At 37.9% G+C, this 23,386-nt stretch overlaps 1 protein-coding gene across 1 annotated transcript in view; it reads left to right on the top strand.

Annotated features, from left to right (window-relative positions):
* The window catches only part of LOC134539608 (4-hydroxybutyrate coenzyme A transferase), a 184,078-nt gene that overhangs the window by 143,963 nt on the left and 16,729 nt on the right, over positions 1 to 23,386 (top strand). Inside the window, exon 4 of the mRNA XM_063381784.1 lies at positions 11,062 to 11,138. Coding sequence (XP_063237854.1) covers positions 11,062 to 11,138 — 77 coding nt within the window. The remainder of the gene's footprint in view (positions 1 to 11,061; positions 11,139 to 23,386) is intronic.

Genomic DNA, 23,386 nt, shown 5'->3' with positions numbered 1-23,386 from the left:
CCCAGTGCACCGTCGCCAGGGACGAGAGCTACGTGTGAGCTCGTCCATGTGCCTCCTGCACCCGGCATGGCAGCCTCGTCGTCCTCAATCACTTAGTGGCCAAGCAGAGTGTCCTACGTCGACTGGTGTCCCAGACTGGCGGCCATGCCTCTACATGTACCGTCGCGCCAGTGTTCTCTGCTAGTCTGCGTTTCAGTCACTTTCACATACTTGATTCTACTTCGCAGCACGAGGAGGCCACACGTCGAGTGCGTGGCGTGACGCTCACAGAGTTGCGGTCAGGCGGCAGTTCCACGCATGTTAAGGAGCGTTACAGAAAACGCCCCGAAACACATAAATTGAGGATTTATTTTAAACACAAATATTTATTTCAAAATTTTCATTATATTTAATGGGCTATTATTACATAGTCAAAGACTGTATTTGCTAATACAGATTTTATTAAGCTTGTTCTGCAGACATGTTTGAGTTGAAGATATGTACTATGCAGGGTGCTAAGTTTCGTCTCATGTTAAGTAACTTTACTTTAGTTTTATTTTATCTTTGTCGATATCAATTTGTTAACATGTATATACATTTTTATTGGCAGAAATTACAACTCATCACCATACGGCTCTCTCTTGAGTCTTAAAACTGCAGTTCTCTCAGTTCGAGTGGTAAACTGTGAACTGTAGTGGGAGACAGTGTCAGTCCCTTGTATTGTTACCTCGGTGTGTCAGTATTGTCTGGTTGGCTGAACAAGGAGCTCAGGGCTACGGTACTTCCAAGACTACATGTGGTTACCGACCCAGTGCTCCAGAACCTCACCACGTGACTGCGGCTAAGCGTGTGTGGTTATTTTATTTGTGTGTCAGTTTAGTAACATAACAAACATTCATTTATTAAGTTCCTAACATATCACAAACATAGACTCGTAGCTGTCACGAAGTTTCGTTGTTTATCTTTGATATTCCTCCTCCATCTCAACGCCTCGCCAAAATATCGCACTGGATTCTGTAATCAACTATATATATATATTTTTTTACTTTCATTAATAAATACTTGATTACCACTACAGCACTCTTACAGATACCTATGTGTCAAAGTCAAAACATGGCAGTTAAAATTAATAACCCTGTATTCTTGTTTATTGATTTCCCTTATGTTGTTGAACTCTCGAATATGCCTGGAATCTCATAACTGCAATCTGGATCCACATAATTAAAACTAGTTTACCAAGGAGATGTATATTTACACAGGGAAATATTACGTGTTATTGTAGTTCAGTGACCGATCTATGCATGGTCCTTTCTAGATGTTCCTGTCAGTTAAGTTTTTTTTAATAAGTGGCATAAATTTTAAAAGATAAAACTATATACAAAATAATTATTTTAAAAAATTGAGAGCTTGTTTCCCTTTTGAAATATTTGTATACATAAAATTTTCGGAATAATTAAAGAATTCAGGTTCTAGTTTTTTATTAGGTATTGAAATGAAGCTTCATTGGCGCAACGAGAGTATAAATTCAAGGCCGAATTTTAATGCATTTTAGTGAAACATTGTTGTATAACGTTTATGACGCGAAAAGGACAGAGTAGCCTATAGGTACTTGGCCAAAGAGATATAAAGAGAGCACTATGTTATATATTTTGCTGGGCAAGTTTTCGTTCTCTTCTTTGTGTGATGATTTGTCCTCCGCCCAAAAAAAAATTTGAACCGAGAGAGATAGATGAACGAAAGAATAAGACAAAGATTATGCACATGCATTTGTTTCAGAAAATATGTATTGGTATCCTATACATTCAGCTACGAATGCCTTGAATTTTATATTTGCTACCAGCATGTCCGTGTTCCTGCTTGTTCAAACAGCAGCATAGAGAGCGCTATTGAGACAGTACCTGCAAACTCCACATAGATAGTGCTACCTGTTATGAATTTATTATTACTTTCACAGATTTGGCATGTTCCAAATGGCAGAATTGTTTGAAGAAACAGTAACATGAACAGTTTTACTTTATGGTGTTAGTATTTAAACAGTGAGTAATATTTACTGTTAATTACTCATTATTAGAAAATTGTCTGTTTTCTCTCTCTCTCTCTCTCTCTCTCTCTCTCTCTCTCTCTCTCTCTCTCTCTCGCTCTCTCGCTCTCTCTCGCTCGCTCTGCCATTTTACCCCTTACGATGAATGTACTTACTTACTAGTTGAGGTTTGAATTGCCAAAGAAGTTTCACTTCTATCGCATGTACTGAGTTACATTAACTTTTTTTTTTCACATGCAGAGTTACCCTTGGTAATGAATCCAGTACATTGCATTATTTTGAATTTTTAAATTAAGTATTAATGTTAAAATTATTTACTCCATTAATTATGTTACCACGCAAATAAAAACCTTCATTTAAAAATGCTTGAATTTTTTTAATCACCGTGGTAAAGTTACCGTATTGTGATACTATGGTAATAACTTTACCTGTATAATGTGCCATACATAAACAATTTTATGCAAATTAGCTTTCTTCTGGAAAAGGTATTAATTAGATAATTAATTTTAATTTGTAGCAAATTATTAATCTATTACTAAAAATGTTAAATTAGAATAAATTTTTAGTTGTTTTAAAACATAAATGTCGTAGTATACTTATATAAAACTGTTCAATTCAAATGTAATGTAATTTAAAAGACAAACTTTAGCTTAATTTTGGTTTTAAGTTTTCATGATCAGTACCCACATTCCTAAACATGTGCTTCTTATAATTTCTATTTTTTTTTATTATATTGAATTTGTATGTAGTAAGAATAAATATTATCACTGACTGTTTTTTTTGTACAGTTTAGTTAATACATAAGTAACTTGGTTCTGTGTATCGTGTGATTTTCTCAATTATAACTAGAATAAGGAAGTTCCTAGCTTTGAAACTTCACATAATAGCATATCATTAAGTTTTTAAATTTTAAAATAAAAATTCTATTTAGTCTGTTATTTTTCTCTTCAGGTTTTTAGAAGAACAAAGTCCAATAAATTTTTTTTTTTTAATTATTGTAGCAATAAAAATGTTGCTCACAGTGTGGGTGAGTGTTGAGAAAGTTGGCACAGAAGCGTGGGTGCCTCAGACGCCCAGATGCCTTGTGCTAGCGTTACACCGACACATGTCTGACTCGGGCGCTAGTTGCCCGCGAGATGTGGAGGAACACACATGCAGAGTGGCACATCCGCGGGTATGTGCAGAGTAGCACAATTGCGGACACGTGCAAAGTTGCGCAGTATTGGTCATATGCAGAGTTGCATGTGTGTATATTTGTTTTTGCTTAAATTACTGAAATCCGTGTAAATACTCCCTACAAACAAAACTCAACCTTATTGATCTGAATCGACATTTAAGATTTAATAGTAAAATTTTCATCACGAAATTATTTTATTCAATATGGCATCGAATATATGTAGGCTAACAATTTATTGTCTCTACAGTATGAAGAATGCTTAGTACATCGCCTGATGTTCTTGAAAGGAGATATGTATATAATGTGGTTCCGTTATATTTTTGAGATTTCTGAGACTTCCATAGATGGTAGCACAGTTTTTACATATTACCTTTCCAATCTATTTCTGTTACATTTATGAAATTACTCCTATAAAATGTTATATACTGAGAGCTTTGATGTTTTCACATCAAAAATTGAAGAAAAAACTTTAAACTAGGTTTTTAAACTTAGTCAATTGTTAAGGTACTTAGTTGTGGGTGGCATTTCAAACAGTCTCGTGACATGCAGCAGAAATTCGCAAAGGCTCAGGATATGAAATAATTCCTTTTTGTTTGCCAGGCGATGACTTTACTACCATCTGCCATGTGGTGACTTTACGCCTTCAGCCCTCCATCTCCTCTCATACTCACCGTCCAATTATACTGTTACGAACGTGACATTGGCCGGGACATGTGCAGGTGCATGGCTGGCGACTGCCGCAATAAGATATGTGCCGCGCGCGCCTGGAAGAAAACAAGGATTGTCGCTTTCCGCCCTCCTTCCCTCCACTCCCCGCGCGGCGCCCTGCCTTTGACACGTAACTGACACCGGACAGCTGGGAGTTGCGCGAGCCGCCGACACTTATTTTCGAGAGATTTCTGCCGTCGGGACGGCTCGGAGTGACGCGACAGGCCCCGGCCGCTCTAGTGAGTTCCAGAAATTGCGGCTGATATATAAAACGAGGACGGCGGCCTCGAGAGAGTAGAGTCTGAGTGGGGAGTTCTCCCGCGGTGGAGTTTCCGGGCGATAGAGTCGCGGGCGCGGCGGAGTCCCGAACGAAGTGGCGAGCGAGGAGTCGAGCGAAACCTCGGTGAAGGGGAAGTGCGTCGCCGGCGGCGGAGTGTGGCGACGGTGTTCTGCGGCGGAGACCCACGAGGGGTGCTGCGGCGAGAGTTGTGCCAGAGTTGCGGCCCAGCGAGGTGTGTGGAACGAGTGACTGGGGGAATAGACATTTCTTTAAGTGTAGTTAATTATTTGCCATCTCAGAAGATTAATTGTAAGTGTTATAAGTAGTGGAAATAAATAAAACTGTGTGTGTGATAAAAATCTTTAATTGGGCTATCCTTTACGAACCCGCGGTAAATCGTAACAATACTTTATGCTGGTATCGTGATGTTGGTGAAAGCCAAGGGTGTCAACTAGCAAGTGGAGAACAGACCTGTGCACTAGTTCACAGAGGTGGTGATGACTCTTGTATAATTAGGACATGACATCGTTCTGTGCCTGTGAACAGTACAGCACTGAACCCCTACAGATATATTGATGGGAGTGATTTATTCACACTTATGGGGTGCGACACGGTCATTGGCATAGGCGTGCGCACGGTAGGTGCCACAGGTGCCTTGGCACCACCATTAGGGTTAACGTTATTTTGTTTTTTACAAGCAGAAATAATACATACTTACAAAAAACCGTATTATTTCCAAAATAATATGTTTTCCAATCGTGTCGAGTTACAGATATGTGCTCATAACACCATCAGTATATAAATTATCAATCGAACCAACTATACACACGGAAACAAGCCAGGTGCAATTACTTGTGTTGTACACGCGGGCCGCGGCTACGAAACTTCTGAAATGTAAATACTTCTCCTAGTTCTCCTCGAATTACATAGAATGCGCGCTCGGTGTCCACTGTTCACTCCACTCGGCAGGCGCACGGAATAATAGCCGCCGTCCGCCAGGTAGCACTACTGTGTAGTGTTTAATCTTACTGTTTACTCATCAGTTTACTATTCTAATGAGTACACGAGTACAGCCTGTGTTTGTTAGGTGGATCACTCATTAATTAATTATCATTTTATTTTCACTAGTTGACAGTTTTTATGGTTCGTTAGTTGCTGTAGGTATATATCTGTCTGTATGATGTATAAATGGTTGATTAAAATTAAAAAGCCGGATCCCGAAAAGGATTACTCGATGACTTATATGCAGTCGCCGACAAAACATTTTTGTTGTATTCCAAAAGTTAAAACTTTTGCCCACTCTTATTTGTGTATTTTTATTATTTTAATATTTTACATATTTGAGGTATGTTACAAAAACTCCCTTGATTTGTTGATTTTAAAACTTAACATTTGAGCATGTCTTTTCCAGCATTTATTTGGCGTCTTCAGAAAACATGTAAGTACGGTTTTTCAAAGCCACCAGCATGAATTCCGTGCAAACAATTTGTGCAATTTACTTTATGGCTCAACAAAGCTTAAAACTGTAAATAGTTTAGTAGTTTTCCTGGCGATTAAAACGTTCAAAGCCATAATTTGTTATAAAAAATGTTAAAATTTTTACATCTGTGGATTTAATGTTTTTGTTCGGAAACACCTTTAATAGCACCCTTTGCGCTTTCAAATTCAAATTTTTCCGGGGGAGGCCCCCCGGACCCCCCGCTTTAGACTCGGGTCCGTGGATGATAGGGCTGTTGTGTAATCTGGCACCACCACTACTGAAGTCCTGCGCACGCCTATGGTCATTGGTGATGTCCGTGGCCATTTTATGGTTATAATCCCGCATGGGCGCGAAGGCTAACATGTTATGGGGTTTGCTACAGGCATTTACAAATGTTGGTCACTGTTAACAAATACATTATAATACATCAGAATACTACACCACTGCCGAAGCTGGAAATTAATAACTTGCCACTTGCGAAAGGGTGCGGGCGCAGCAAGTCCTCAGCCCAATTCATTAAACCTGCATTACGAAGTACTGCACATTTATGTAGTACTGGCAGCCCTGGTGCAGGCAGAGTGGTAAATGTCTCAAGGTCAGTTAATGGGTTGTATGAGGCCTGGGTCACAATCGGGTTCAGGTTTATTTTACATAGTGGTGATCCGAATTTCAGAATTGCAAATACAGTTATTATTTAAGCGACCTGTATCTGAACCATATGTCATGTGAGACTGACCACAGGGCCTTACACTGGGATGAATTAAAGTAAGATGCACAAAGAAAGAATTATGGACTATGCGGTGCTATACGTAAACAGCCCCAGCACAAGTTAATTTCCTCCTTCCTCCCCTCTGGTGGGAAAGACCTCAACCAGAGGTTTTTTTTGGCAGTATTAAGCTTTGTGTAAGACTAGGCCATGTTTTCAGAACGGACATTAAGGTATTGACGTCGACCGGGGCTACGCCCTCCCTAAGCCCGATGTGCCTCATGCCGTCGCCACCCCTCTCCTCCCACCACCACCCTCTATTTCAAACCTCCCGCCCCGTGTGCAGGTGTGTGTGTGTGTGCGTGTGAGGCGCCAACAAGAGGCGGGAGTAAAGTCTGTGCCACGACCCCTTTTATTTTATTATTCAATTTTTAGGTTTACCTAACTGTCTTTTCTTTAAATAATATTCCCTAAGTGTTTATGTTTTAAGTGCTAGTTGTAAGGACGGCGCAGCGCCCCACGCGGCAGGAAATGGAACTACTCGCAACTAGTTTGAACCATAATCATAAATAAAATAATCAATACTCAACTTAAATAATTAACGAAACCTTGGTATGATTTTATTATAGAATTTTTAGTGTATTTGTTTTAATTAAAATATGTATTAATAAATAACAGGATAGACTAACGGGAAAACCAGTGCTTTCCGGCCGCCATGCTGCCCTGGCCTCTTCAGTCGCTTCCGTTCGTCACCCGGGGTAGGATGCTTGGTGAGCACGGCGCGACTTCATATTTTTCTTAATTAACTGATCTTTTAACATCCGCCGGACTTTTTATCATTCTTAAACCTTTTTTGTATATGCGAGGCCTACTCCGGGTGGCCGATTCGTTTTAATAAATATTTAAGTTCAATTCGAATATTTAATCACGAACCACGTCCAAAACTCACGAGGCCAGGCCACGAGGTGACCTGGTCAGCCTGTAAACTTATTCTCTCCCGCCGTTGACGTTATTAACAGTTTCATAGTGTATGTAGTGACGCCGCCGTCAGTGCTCCCTCTGAGAGCACAGGCCGTTATGTGTCCTCAACACCTGATCAGTGACGTGCCTCGAACGCGCCCGTGCGTGCAACGTAGTGCAGTGCCCCGAACAGCGTGACGTCAGTCACGGCCTCCTACGTGTGCAAAGCGCCCGGCCGGGTGTGGCACTGCGCAACTAAATAATTTGTTCATGCATTCGATAAAACAAACAAAAACTAATACTTGTAAAATAACTAATAATTAATGTTAATTCAATAATCATTTTGTAAACTAGTATCATTCACAAAACTGGCCGAAATCATCTTCCGCGCTCCGCACTTTCCCGCGGAATTTCCCCCCTCCCTGGCCCCGGTGGCCAGGGAGGTTAGTCAGTCGTCATCGGTGACTCGCCAGGGCCGGCAGCCCCGCGCACCGAAGCACTCACCTTTCGCGCCAATTCATCATTAACTACAATAAGTAATTATAGTCAATCCGTTTCAACAGCTTCCCGGTCGGCCCTAACCGGCCGTATGAGATTTCGTACGGTCTTAAAATATAACGTGTGGCTCGCCACCGAGCCTTTCTTGTGATACGTAAGTTAAATAGGCGACCCGCCGTGGCGCCTGCGCCTCACGCTATCAAAAAACCCCACTGGGAATTAGTTCATCGCCCACGCGGGGCGGCACTGCGCCAAATGCGAGAATAAGTTTACGGACGATTCATCAACTGGGACGTGCGACGGTCACGGACGTGATATCCCGCCGGATTCCGCCGTGCCCGTACCCAGCATAACGTGGCCCTCGCCACCACGCGGAGTAGCCGCCATTGTGTGACCACCTGAGTGGGACACCCGGACCTGGTCCGAACCCGGGACTAGCCCTAGTGACTTTAGTGTATTGTTTCTGTGTTTAGTAACTTTGTGTAACCCGCTGTAAGCGTACTTCATATCACGCCCCGCCCAGACTCTCTCGGGCGCAGAACCAGGCTTGCCGCTCAACTGAGCATTCCTCTCGCCACTCGCCGGGTAACTACCCCTCTTAATGTACTAGCTGCCGGGCTACTGAGCGACCGTAACGAGTACCGCCAAGAGAGGGTGGTGTAGGTTGAGCATAGGTCGACGATGAAGCGGCCAGTCGCGTGAGAGTGTCAAGTGTAATGTGTGCGACGTAATAAACCAGTTAAAAGTACGTGTGTGTTTTTTCTAACACGGCGTCCTGGGAGGCCATAACAGCCCGGGGAGCCCTTTGCCGACGCTTCCCTGACTGCAGCCATGAGGCCAGGAACCCCGCCCTTGAGATCAAAATTAATCAAAACATTTCTAATTCACGTAAATTCAAAACAGGCAGCGGGGACGGTGTCAGTAGGTGTAGCGCGATTGGAGACGTGTTGTAATGTTGCTGAAATAAAAGGAGTACGTCGAACTTGTGCTTTTTAGTCGAGTGACCACGTGTCCTTGCTCCTGAACCTCGAGGCGTGTGGGACGCCTTAAGAGCCCACTGTAAAGATATCGCGTGCTAAGGGAACCGAGCCTAGCCCTACACGGGTCACGTCACACCCTGAAGAGAGTCTCCGCCGGGTCCACGTGCCCACATAACGTGGTGGCGCCCGCTCCGACAATTAATTTGTTCGTTCCCTTACCTCCCTAGTATGACAGTATGAACAAAAGAAATGATTTATTTATTTATGAACAAGTATTTATGGATTTAGTTAAATAATTATGGAATCTCTACAATTGTGGTTGACCCATTTATTAGAGACTGGAAATGATTAACTCTAATTTTTAATGGATGGTTTTTAGAGGGGCTTTCTTGGGAACAGGTTTTTGAAGTATTTTGTATATAATATCTGCAGTCCTGTCTTCACTGTGTCACGGTCCCATCTCGGACAGAGTAGTGGAGACGTGGCGGACATCACTCAGTAGCTTTGCTAATGATTGGATGTTTGCTTGCCCAGTGTCAGCTCTGTGGTAAGAGCAGTCTCTAACTCTGAGATGGGAGAGGACCATCCGACCCAGTGTGGCTGACCGAGGATATCACCCTCGTGCAGAACTCTGTAGCGACTACTGGTTGGTCCACATGTTGGGGCCCGTGTATGACAAGCCAAATAGGAGGCAGGCGGATTAATTCACAAAGAAATACAGTTCTGTGGCAATTTATTTTAGTACAGGACACTAAGAAGTGCTGCTTCAAAACACACACATGATACAAAAGAGAACAAACTGTAAAACAGAAATAACAAGAGATATTTGCAATGAAGCACCTCGCGACCACTGGCCTCGGTCTGGTGGTCAGGGTGGGACTGAAGACCATGTCGCTGGGATGCCACTCCCGTACACACAGAGCAGAAGTGACATCACAAACACTGCTGTGGCATGCTGCGGACAGGGCTGGGACCCGGACTTTAATTAAGAGGCAAGGAGGTATGATGTCAACTGCTAGCTTATGAAGGACTTGTGCAGCAATATAAGTCTCTTAACAGTTGGTGGCTAGGATTATGATTATGTCTGCAAAGCTGATTTAGATTTTTTATTTTGGCTCTATTAACTACTACTTTTGTTTATATAGTTTTATCATTTTATTTTACTATGTCTTAAAAACTTTATCAATAATCGGGTTAACAAATGAGCAAGGGTTCTACCTCAGTTTTGATGTTGAAACATAGTTATAGTTATTCTCTGAATGTAGTTTTTGGGGGTCGGTTCATTGAGGTTATGTGTTTTGTGGTCCATGTGTCATTCTCGTAACAATATGAAGAGTGTCTGTCAGTCAACCGAGTCTTCTTGAAGTAAATTTTGCCCTTCAACCTGCCTCAGGATTAGTCAGTTGTTATGGGGGGAAAAAAACAGCATTCCTGGTTACCATGTAATCATTCAGACTATGCCACCCATAGATACAGCAATTTTTTATGTATTTATGTACAATAATATGTTTATTGGTGTTTTATTTAAGTATTATTTAGATTTATTTAACCTTATAGTAGTTAAAAAAACTAACCTATGGTAAAACTAACTTAATTCAATCACTCAACAAGAGGAATGGGGGACAAAATAAAAATATTTGTTATGTGAGCTTAATTTTCCCTTTGATAAGTAAACTAAAGGTTTTTTTTTTCCAATTTATATAATTTTTTTTTTTTTAATGTAATGTATTGTAATCATGTTTTTGTGTGTGTGTATGTTGACTTGTTCTATATTCCGAAACTATCAACTCCAAATGGGATCTACGGAACTAAATAAATAAATACGTTGATTAGACAAGTAAACCTTGCATGTTTGTAGGCACTTGTGAGTTAAATAAAATATTCATTCTTTCTACGTCTGTCAATACTCTATGTAATTCAGCTTCGGCCTATTTGTTTATAAATGTATCTGCGCCGCAGTGTACTTTATTTACTCTATGTGTATTTGGGAGTGTGAGTGTTGAAGTTGTTCTGTGGATCTGTCAAAAACTGTGTGGTTTTTATCATTTGTTTTGGCCAACTTGTGTGTGTTATTGTGTTTTTTTGAACTGTTTACATAATAATAAAAGGAAGCCTATTGTTGTGGTACAGTATTTACGTATCATTAAGTAGAGAATGGCTACCGTTGCCCAGCGCGCATCTGTCAGATTTGCTGCAGTTTTAAGTAGAGCGGCTTCGAAAGGAAGTAACTCCACGGTTTCTTGCACTTACAGTTCTAAACCTGCTCAATCATTGGATCGTGAGCCAAAATGGACTACAGCGTTAGAAGCAATGCAGTGCATTACATCAGGTATGTAATTATTATTATTATTTTAATTTTTGCTGTGTCATGCATGTTTTTGAAGGTGAACCAATCAACTAAATAATTTTAAAAAATGGTGATTTAGGAAAGTTTTTCTGAAAGACAATTTTCTAATTAATATTTTAATATATTTTCTAGCCCATTTCCATACTTATCCAGAAAGACACAAAATTTTATTTTTGTGTGATAGGCTACATGTGTTGGGTGCACCGTAAAATTATGTTTTATTTTAATTCCGAATGAATTCTTAAAACAAATTTACTGAAAGGAAATAATTTATATGGTATTAAATGAGTTACAATGTTGTCACAAATTTCTTCCACTCAGCTTCCTGGAGCACCAGCAGACATAATGAAGAGAGCTAATTATTAAGTTCGGAAAAAGTTCTGTATCATATTTATCCTTTGATCCTGATGGCATGATCCTGTATATTTTAATCCTGTGGTACATCATGCTTGATGTTTTAATTTAGTACGTTGAAAGATCTTGCACATAACAAAAACTTGTGGTACAACAATAAATTATGATATTAAGTTCATTAAAAAGGAAAATCTATTTTGTGTTCAACTTATAATATTTATTCATTTTTAAACCACAAGTTTTTTTTTCAGGCCAGTATCTTTCAATGTACTAAATTAATACAGCAAGCATCCTGTACCACATGATCAATGCTTACAGGATCATGCCATCGGGATCAAGACATTAACTGGGACGTGTGATACGGTACTTTTACCTCAAGTTTCTCACCTCCATTAAAATTTGGGCATGTATGTACATGTTTGCAAATACACTGCTGCAGGTATATGAGTGTGGCAGTTGCTTTGCTCATGCTCAAAGAAGCAAATAGGCTCAGATTTGTAATAAAACTTTAATTATACTTATTTACCCTTATTCCCTTAGTGATAGGTACTATTATTTTGTTCAAGGATTTAGGGTATAAGTTCCTTACATCACATGTCCAAGTTAATCCCTTGATCCTGCACACATTGATCCTGTGGCACATGTTGCTTGCTGTTTTAATTAAGTACGTCAACAGATCATGAACTTAAGAAAAACTTGTGATATAAAAATTAACTATGATCACAAATTAAATACAAAAATATAATTCGACAATACCTGACATAATTAGTTTGTATTGCGATATTTTTGTTATGTTCAGGATCTTTCGATGTACTAAATTAAAACAGCAAGCATCATGTACCACTGGATCAGTTATACAGGATAGGCAATGCCTTCAGGATCTAGGGATAATCTTGGATACATGATATGGGACAATTACCGGATTTAGTTAGAGTCCAGTGATTTTAAGAATTTTTCCTCTAACCTATGTTAATATCTTACTGGGTTTGTTTTGTTATAAATGTCTGGACACTGAAATATTTTTATTTTGGTTTATAAAAATTATTTATATGTTTATAAAGTAACATTTCTAAATTCGTGATAGTTTTATAGTTTCATGTACATGACGCATGCAGACAAAAGCACTGGTCTGTGGCAAGCAGACTCTTAGAGGGTGCTTGGGAGGTGAAGCAACTGTGTGCACTCACAGTCTCTGCGGTCATGCTACCGGAGGCAGCCTGGCACATTGACTATTCCTAGTTCTCCTATAATTTTTTTTTTACCTATATTCCTGATAAGTTTTAAGTGGTAACATGTTGAGGGCTATTAGTATTATTTCAAACAAAGTTTCTTGCTTTTTTTTTTAATAATTCTCGATGGCAATTTCCTACATATTTATCTATTCCTTATGCCAGCTGTACACTCTGAGCTTCATCGCTATACCGTCTCTGTTAGAGATGAGATGTCACTGGACAGATACTTGTGTCCACATGCTGGAAAGTCAGGGAAGTTTAAATTGGTCAGGGAAAGTCAGGGAATTTACTTTCAAACTTGGAAAAGTCATTGAAATTCCCCAATGATAGTAATTTGAGGGGGAAATGTCATGCTCCGATATGCCATCACCCAGACTTTGAACACTTTTTTTTTCAGATGGTGTTTAGTGTACACACGCTGTAAAATGGTGTATGTGAGTTTCTGTTGGAACTAGTACAGCTTTAGGAATGGTGGAGCCTGGGTTGTCTTTATTTCTTTAGAAAATTGCAAAATAAATCAATAATTTAAAAAAAAATGTTATGGGGAATTTATAATTTTGGTCTAATGGAAAAGTCAGGGAAATGTTTGTACAGATTTGTGGGGATATCCGATCCAGCAAATATCAAGACTTTGACAGATGGATATTGTGTTATAATAAACCAAATACCTAACCGTTTCATTTATCACCTATAGGTATATCTAATTATGTGTAAATAACAACTTTGAGAATTGTATCAGGATATTCAGCTCTTAGTCTGAGTGTTGCTGAAGCAGTTGCAGGATAAGTAACACCTTGTCTTTTATACAGGCCAAATTTTTTTTTTTACATTTGAAACAAAATAATTGCCTCCACACTCAAAACAATCTTAAACACACAAAAATAACATTTATACAATGATTTTTTTTTTGTTTCAGAAAAACCTGTCTCTTAACTCTGGTACTTTTTTTGTTGCAATTTCTGTGTGGTCTTGTTTCCAGTATGTACTTTGCAAGTAGCCTGATATATTATTGTTGTGCTGAACGTTTTTTTATAATGGCAGTATTTCTATTTTTGCTAACTAGATACTGTAAGTAAACAGTACAGGTGACTGATGTTACATAAGTATTTGTGGTTGATGACCAGCAACATGCAGAGCCGATGACTGTTGTGCCGAGCGGGCGAAGTGCGTCGCTGGCCGGCTGATAAGCCCGGGTCAGGAGTCACTGTGGTGTTGGCCGGACTTTCACCCAGGAACAAGAGACCTGTTACGATAACGACACATCTCCTAATACTTGTACTTGAAAACATGTTTGCTATTGAAGTGACTTGAACAATTTTTTTTTTGTAAAAGATTGAAAATAACTTTCCCCAGCTTGTGTTATGTTTAGTTTAAGGTATCCTGGTTCTGTTTGGTGAGATAATTTAGCTGGTTTTTGATTAGGTTATTTTTAATGCATTGTCATCACTCATATAGTCTGTCTCATGCTTAGCAGTACAGTACAGAGTAAATGGCGACCGCTGTTACCAGATTATAACTGCCCAGCTGTATTTCATGTAAATATTATTGTGTTTGCCACCTTTAATTGTAATATTTTTAAAATTTTACTTATTGTTGATTTAAAAAAAATAATTCAATGCTAAACAGCAATTATTACTTCACAGGAGAAACTTTTTATGGCAGTCATTCACTATTAATACCTACCAAGGTGTTACATAAAATTGTGTGCTATGCTTAAAACAGCAAAAATGTAATATATAAACAATTGTTGACAAAAACCATTGAAATGAAGATGGCATGTTCAAATTAAGAATTTTTTGAAATAAAAAAAATGAATATTATCAGATGAAGCTCTTGATGAAATTCAACAGGCAAATATGTACACAAATATTACATTCCAAATTTTGTTTTACAATATACAATGTTTGAGATATGTTTTATATATTTTTATTGCATTACAACATTGTTTTAAAACATATTTATTCTCTATTGTATATCTGGCAACAGAGCACACTGAAACAAGGACAGCACTAATAGCAGAAATTGTGTGTATTAGAAAGATAAAGTAAATGCCATTTCAAGTGCAACTACAATTTAAGGATAAGACATTCTATAGGCCTGTAAAGTAAAAGGTTTAAGCTTTTTCGTATCATTTGACAGTTTTTGTTAGTTCTAAAGCTTCTAATAGAAATGCTACTTTAAGTTCCCAGTTGTTTGGGAAAATAAATCTTTCTGCAGTTGGGCACAAGTCCAGTGGCAAGCAGTCCTTTGTTCTTTTCCCTTCCCCTCCTCTTGAACTGTAACACATTCCTTGCTGAAACCTCCTCCTTCAAACTATTCCAGTCCGCTATCATTCTTATGATCATTGATTTTGTTTCCTTTCTTTGTGTTCTCCTCCTCTCTGTAAAGGCTTTTCTTGAGTTTTCCCTCCTGCTTCTTTATTGCCCTCTCTCCATTCTATGTCCCAGTTTTCCTCACCCTCTCACCCACTCAGTATCTGGTACATCTTGACCGACCTCTCTGTCCACCTTCTTTCCTGTTTCCCCACAATTTTTTTATAAGTTCTGTTGGTCGAATTATTTGCTCTCCACTTTCATCACTTTCCAGTCTCCTCCTCTTCCCCTTCATTTATCTGTCCTCTGCACTCCCTCTAATTCTCTCTCAAACACTGCTGTCTCGCCGCGTACCTGAGCATGGAGTGCACCACGGTGGCTCACTACTTCCCCTTAGTGCCCGTCCCAGCACACCTAAGGCCTGCCTACTTTTTTTCACAACTGTCCCGGCATGTTACTTCCACCCCAGATTTCCTTGGAACATAAGCCCCAGATACCTATAACTTTTTTTTCCCCCATCACTCTCCCCTCCAGGGATAGTCCCACGTAAGAGCCACTGATTTCTTAATGAATCTGATACCCTTTTTACCCACATTAATCCTTACTCATTCCTTTCCGCCCATTCTCCCAATCTGTCCAAGTCATCATACAGTTCTCTCACCCCTGCATCCACATACACCTCATAGTCTTCTGCAAAATGTTGCATGTCTCCATTTATACCTTCTCCAATATTTATAACCATGATAGTGAAGACCAGTGGTCCCAGTACTCTGCCCTGTGGTACCCCAGCCCTCCTCCGACAACTTATTCCCTACTCGTACTGCTTACTTTCTGCACCTTCTGCATCAGCTTAACATGAGTCATCGTATCAAATGCTTTTTCTAAGTCAATGAAGAAAGCATCAAACTGCCTTTCCCTGTCTACTCCCTACACCAGATCATCTAGCGATCCCGCCAGCTGCATCCCTGCTGCCTCTCATACAACCATTGCCTTTAGTGCACAACCCACCGCATGCCAGTGTGCTCTTCTTTCCCTGGGTTTCTCTAGTGCTGATGTTAGATTCACCGGTCTGTAGCCTGCTGGATACTCTTTCATTCCCCTTTCTTATGCACAGGCTTAACCATTGGTTCCTTTCATTCCTGTGGGATTTTCTCTTCCTGTAGTGATCTATTAAACATCACCCACGGGAACTTTACCATGGCCTCACCCCTAAGCTTTATCATGCTTTTTTTCTATTTGATTCTTCACCAATCGCTTTCATCTTTTCTAGGCCTTTCACTGTCTTCCTTATTCTCTATCCCTACCCTCATCCATTCACCATAATTCTCTGCTCCCTGCACACTGCTGCTCTATCTCAAATACAGACAGATAGTGTTTTACCAACATATCTGCCTTCTCTTTATCCTTCACCGTAACTTCTCTATCCTGTCCTTACAGCACAGGTATATTTTGTGTTCCTGATGCCCCCGTACAACTTCTGACAATTTCCCTTGCTACCCTGTTCCATTATATCACAAAGATATTTTTCTTTAGCCAGATTCCACTCTAAATCTTTCACGCTTTCCTTCACTAACTTTTTACCCCTTCTGCCCATGGTACATATTTTTCTCCCCTTCCTTTTTAACCTCAGAATTTCTCTACCATAGTATGGTGGGTATCCTCCCAAGGTTAGCTTCCTACTAGGTGCATCATACATGAATATGTACTATGTCCTTCAATCCCACTACACAGCTTCCTTAGTTTTATTCTGCAAAGTACACCTGCTCTCGTATTTACATGTGCTAGAAGGCTCTCCTGGGTGGAGAATTGTTCCTCTGAACAGTGCCTGGTTTGTTAATCATGCAGTTAATGTGTTAACAAGCATGGAAATGTAGGTTCATTAAGAAGTATATAGGCGTGTTGGAGGCTTGACTGCGTGGCAGCAGTTATAAATATCCTGGCAGCGATCCATGTTTGCAGCGGGAATAGGCAATGGTCATGTTTGATTGATTGTATTCCAAGTTTAGATGCAGGTCTTCATTCAGTTCACAGGGCTTGTTCCAGACAGGGACTTGGGCTCAGTCCCTGTAGCAAACGGAGTTACCTTCTTGGCTCTGGGGTAGAGCGTCTGACTTGTGACTTGTAGGACCCGGGTTAGCGCCCCGGCTCCTCCAAGGCGGATGGTGAAATTTGTGTGATAGGAATACAATCCCTTGTAACAAGTGAGGCTATCCAAGAGGCGGTTTGGGCGAAAACAAAAAAATCTGCTGAGTTGGCTTCCATATGGGAGCACATTTCTTTCTTGTTTTCCCATATGGAAGCTAACCTGGGAGGTTTCTCCGGGGTCGTGGAGTTTTGCAAAAAAAAAAAAAAAAATACTAAATGTATGTACATAAAAGTATTTTATTCGTAACTAAAATGTTTAAGAATATTTTCTAAAGTGGTCATACATAAGTTTTTAACCTTTAGTATAGCTTAAGTATCGGATAAAATTTCCTATTTTAGTATGTTGGAGGCTATCACATCTCCATTTCATTTCATGAGATAAAATATTTAAAAAAAAATGAGAAATGTGCACATATTTCATTTTAATTAACATTCATTTATTTTGTTTAAGCAATACATAAATAATTTCACCTTATTAAATTAACCTACATTTTATAATTTGGCAAACATACACATATTTATTTAAATTGTAGATTACATGTCTTATGACCCCCATTTAAGTAAAGGTTTTTGCAATAAATCACTTTTTGGTAAATATGTAGAGTAACGGTATATGCGAAAAAAAATGCTAAAAATCCGAAAATACTTTTATTCTATGCTCTTTCACTTCCTCTTTTCATTAAAACCGGCGGAGATAAGAAATTCCAAAGACTTTAGGAGATATCGAATTTTTAAATTTTGAACATGTAGAGTAGCGGTATTTGCGAAAATAAAATTATAAAAATCTGAAATTACTTTTATTATATGCTTTTTCACTTCCTCTTTTCATTAAAACCGGCGGAGATAAGAAATTCCAAATACTTTAGGAGATATCGAATTTTTAAATTTTCATCACAATACCTGTGCATTCAGGCGGCCATCATTGTTTCTTGTTTACGAGACGAGTATGATTTTTTTTTGTTAGCCGATCGGGAGCGCCTACCCCCTGGATGTTTTTTATTTTTAAGCGTGCGTTTTTTCTCTCCAGTATAAAAATGCCACATAGACTGTTTAGTGGATGGTTGGTTATATTAGGTAAGTATAACTACATGAAAATTACTGTAAAATCATTTTATGGTTGCTTAGCAAATAACTTTTTAATATGTAGCTATCCAGCGCTAGGAAACAGTTTACATGATTTCACAGTATCTTTAATGTAGCTATCCTAACCAAATCAACCGTCCACAAAGTTTTAAAGTATTTATAATGTAGCTAACCTAACCTAATTGACCATTAGTTATCATGTCCTTACCTGAAAATTACAATTTAATTAATAAATATACTTTTATTTGCATTCATTATTCAAAAATATTTATTACAATTGAAATGTTACGTGATCGTATTTATTTTTACAAGTACAAAAAAAAGTTCGTATCTGCCGGGATTCGAACCGTCAACCTCACGTTTTAATGATAGCGCCGCTGAGCGCTCAGCCACGAGGCCATATTTGATAATTGGAAGTTTCAGATGACATATATGATCGTGCCGCCGGCCCCGGAACGAGCGTAAGCGGTGCGGCAGTTGCAGGAAGGTAGCATTGCTGTCGCTAGACTCTTCTTATAAATATTAATAAATAAACCCGAGGTTGGCCGAAGGTAAATTGTTCGGGTGTAATCGGGAATGGCAGAACTTTATGTGCATCTTGATTTACCGTTCGTGAATGCCTAATTAATTAATTAAAATGGTCGATTAGGTCAGGTCAGTTACATTATTAATACTTTCAAACTAAGCAGACATTAAAAATAATATAAATTAATTTTAATGGTTGTTTAGTTTTAAAGTATTTATAATGTAGCTGACCTGACCTAACAAACCGGGACAAAGGATGAACGGTAGAAACTCACGTAATATTTTTTTTTTTACTTATTACTTGCGCAACAAATAAAACATTAAAATTTGAAACGTTAAAAACTCACCTACGTTAGAGGCGGGTACAATTCCTTTGCGATTAGTAGAAAATGATGTAGTCGTTCTACCTACGTCGCGAAAATAAAAAAATCATACTCGTCTCGTAAACAAGAAACAATGGTGGCCTCCTGAATGCACAGGTATTGTGATGAAAATTTAAAAATTCGATATCTCCTAAAGTATTTGGAATTTCTTATCTCCGCCGGTTTTAATGAAAAGAGGAAGTGAAAAAGCATATAATAAAAGTAATTTCAGATTTTTAGCAATTTTTTTCCGCAAATACCGCTACTCTACAGGTTCAAAATTAAAAAAATTTGATATTTCCTAAATTATTTGGAATTTCTTTATCTCCGCCGGTTGATTTGAAAAGTGGAAGTGAAAGAGCATATAATAAAAGTATTTTCGGATTTTTAGCATTTTTTTTTTTCGCATATACCGCGACTCTACATATTTACCAAGAGGTAAGTTTTCAATATTAAAAGCTAACAATTTGTGTTCGGCATAAAATTGAATGACTTTAATGAATTGCGTCTATTAAAAAAAAAATAGTTACGCGGATTTTTTTCTTTTTATTTTACTGACTTATTTCCTTTCTAGGAATCCCGTATTTTGTTTTTAAATTACGTGTCGTGGTTTGTTTTCTGCGTTCCGTACGTACTTACATAACCTACACTTGGTCTTGGATTTCTGCAACACACCGATATTACATAACGGCGTATTGGCGTGTGTCCGTCATTGCTTCCAGGACAACCTTAACTGCATTGATCGTGTTGCTCTACCTTCTTGGCTCTGGGGTAGAGTGTCTGACTTGTGACTTGTAGGACCCGGGTTCGCGCCCCGGCTCCTCCAAGGCGGATTGTCTCAGGCAGATGGTGACATTTGTCTGATAGGAATACAATCCCTTGCAACAAGTGAGGCTATCGAAGAGATGGTTTGGGCGGAAACAAAAAATCTGCCGAGTTGGCTTCCATATGGGAGCACGTTTCTTTCTTGTGCTCCCATATGGAAGCCAACCTGGGAGGTTTCTCCGGGGTCGTGGAGTTTTGCAAAAAAAAAAATTTTTTTTTTTTTACTAAATGAATAGACATAAAGTATTTTATTCATAACTAAAATGTTTAAGAATTATATTTTCTAAAGTGGTTATACATAAGTTTTTAATTTTTGTATAGCTTAAGTATCTGATATTATTTCCTATTTTAGTATGTTCGAGGCTATCCATCTCCGTTTCATTTCATGAGATAAAAAAAAGAGAGAAACATGCGCATATTTAATTTTAATTAACATTAATTTATTTTGGTTAAAGCTATGCTTAAAATAATTTCACCTTGTTAAAATTACCTTGCAAACAATCACATATTTATTTAAATCGTACATTACATGTCTTATGACCCCCATTTAAGTACAGGTTTTTGCAATAAATCACTTATTTTACTTATTTTTTCAATGGTAAAATGAAATTGCGCGAGATACTATATTATGTTCTTTGAAAATCTGTGCTTTAAAAGAGGTAAGGTTTAATATTTAAAGGTTAACAATTTGTGTTCGGCATAAAACGAATGACTAATGAATGGCGTCTACTTACGTGGAGTTTTTGTGCTTATTTTACTGACTTATTTCCTTTCTAGAAATCCCGTATTTTGTTTTTAAATTGCGTGTCTTGGCTTGTTTTCTGCGTTCCGTACGTATTTACATATTCTACTTGAAATGTATTTTTATTGGAATATTAGCTCGCATTGTATTGACGCTTATAATCTGAAACTCGGACACGAGATTTAATGTAGAATTATTTGAAATAATATATTAACCTGAATCATTTTAAAACACACATTATACAACTAATATTATTATGTTTGTATATTGTTTTTCTTACCGACTGAAATAAGTATGTACATACTTCCTACAAACAAACCTTAAAATTGTTTTGATTTAACATTTTGTTTTAACAGAAAATATTTCATCATGAAAACGATGTCGAACATATGTAGGCTAACAACAAATATTTTAGTAGAAAAATATAGGAAACTCATGTATTTTAACATGGCGAACGCTCGCGAAATTCAAATTCCACAGATTTTCCTAGGTCGTTTGAAATATTGTTGTCGTAGAGTAATGAATTCATACTCCATACATTTGTATGAAAACAGCGTATTAATACTCGAAACAAGTTTTTGCAATCTAAAAAAATATGTTGAATTAAAGATCTTGAAAACTGATCTAACTTCAAACATGATGACAAAAAGGCACTTATCATACAAGTTTTAACAATGATATATACTTAACTTTAAAACTTAATTTTTGTAAATCTTTTATTTCGCAAATAATTCCGTGAAACATGATAGATAAAACAGATATCCTAGAATAGGTGCTCTCACACGTTTTTCACAATTAGATGAATACAGTAATATAATTCTTATTTTAAATGGCAGTTGTACAAAATTTCGCCAGTAAGTACCAAAATAACGTTTTAAGGGATGGGAAAGGGAAATGGGGCTTGTTTTTAGAAATCTTATGTATACTGTGACATTCTACTTATTTTGAAGATCAGGTGTGTAAAATTTCATCAAGTTCGGAATAAAACTTTATTGCATGTACACTATCATTTCGATTATGTTTTAAGATTTATTTTCATTGTGTGTAAAAAATAAATGTTATATGCCTACCTAGTGTAAAATAACCAAACCAATGGTAGTACATTTAAAGTTATTATAACACTTACTTAAACTATAACAAGTAATTTTCTTTAACTATGGTGTTAAAAAGGTAATAATGAGTCATATAATAAATTGTAAAAAAAAAAAAAAACATAAGTTGAAACAGACGAGATTCGATCCCAAGTACTTTCTTACCTAAGGCACGCTTACCACGGTGCTGAACACGTCTGTTATGAATGTACAGGTTAATGCCGCAACCCGCTAGTCGTCTGTGCACGAGGCTAAATGGGGATTTGCTCGAGCGTCGTGGGGACCTCTTGTATTTTGAAGAATAAAAGGTTATATCATGTGTTATCTTTCAGTGGTGGGTAAAGCGTCTACAGGTTTTCAAAAATGTAGAAATAAACCATCACATAGAAATACTTTAGCGTGTCACATATTGATAGTTTAGGTGCCCCAACGTATCTATTATATCAAAAATATACTAATCTGCGGCTTGCTCGGTGGGGGTGGCCATCCAGAAGGGTAAAAAATTGAAGGGAAAAAAATTATTCGAGCGCGTCAGATATTCAGAGGGGATGTTAAGTGAACCCTAAAAACGCTCTCATTCAAAATACTGACGATTCAGAAGTGACGCAAGCTCGTAGCGAATTTTTGAAAATGAAAAAAAAAAAATCATCATATTGAAATACTCGAGCGTGTCAGATTTTTATACAGACGGTTCAGCTTGATGTCCCAGTCGTGCTACCCTATAATCTGACGTTTATTTGGAGGGTAATTTTAATCTGACGGCTATAAAAAAATTTTGTTTATGATATTTTTTCTTTTCAATAACCATGAAATGTGACATATAAAAGCACAAAAATTAAGTAAATACTTAGAAAAAAATTGTAATAAAATATAATTGTTTTATATATATATATATATATATATATATATATATATATATATATATATATATATCAATCTTCATCGTCATCCGAGAAATTATCGTCGTACTGCAAATATACTGATTCAATTGGGTCGTCGATATTAATTGCGGTTTCCATATTTGTAACAAAAAAATCTTCATAACACTTAACAATATTTTATTTATTCCATGAAAAGCGAGTTATTAAAGTATTGAATAGAAAAATATTTAAATTAGGATTATCTCCCAGAATAACCAATGTTATGACATCATCTTCACAGGCTTCTGCTAGGTGATTACCAACGAACCAGGGGCAAGAGTGTCAGAGATAAAGGGAAATAGTGGAAGTGAAAGGCTGCACGCACTAAATTTTTTAGACGATTGTGGAAATAGGCAGATTATATTTTTCCCGTTATTTTTTAATTATTTCCTTCAAAATAAAAATAAAAAATCAACCACGCTCGAGAATGTCAAGACGACTTTGTTTTTTGTTTTTTTTGCAAATTGGTAACCATCTCATTACCTTACGGTTCGCCCAAATCGTCAGATTATTGAAATGCATACTTCTCAGCTAGTAATTAACCCACCTTACCTTAATCTGACGCGCTTGTGTATTTCTGACGAACGATTTTTTATTTATTTTTTACTTTTCTGATGGGTTGCCCTGGACGCGCGTTCC

This window comes from Bacillus rossius, chromosome 15, assembly GCF_032445375.1.
Source record: "Bacillus rossius redtenbacheri isolate Brsri chromosome 15, Brsri_v3, whole genome shotgun sequence".
NCBI lineage: Eukaryota > Metazoa > Arthropoda > Insecta > Phasmatodea > Bacillidae > Bacillus > Bacillus rossius.
This window is presented reverse-complemented; position numbering and strand designations above follow the sequence as displayed.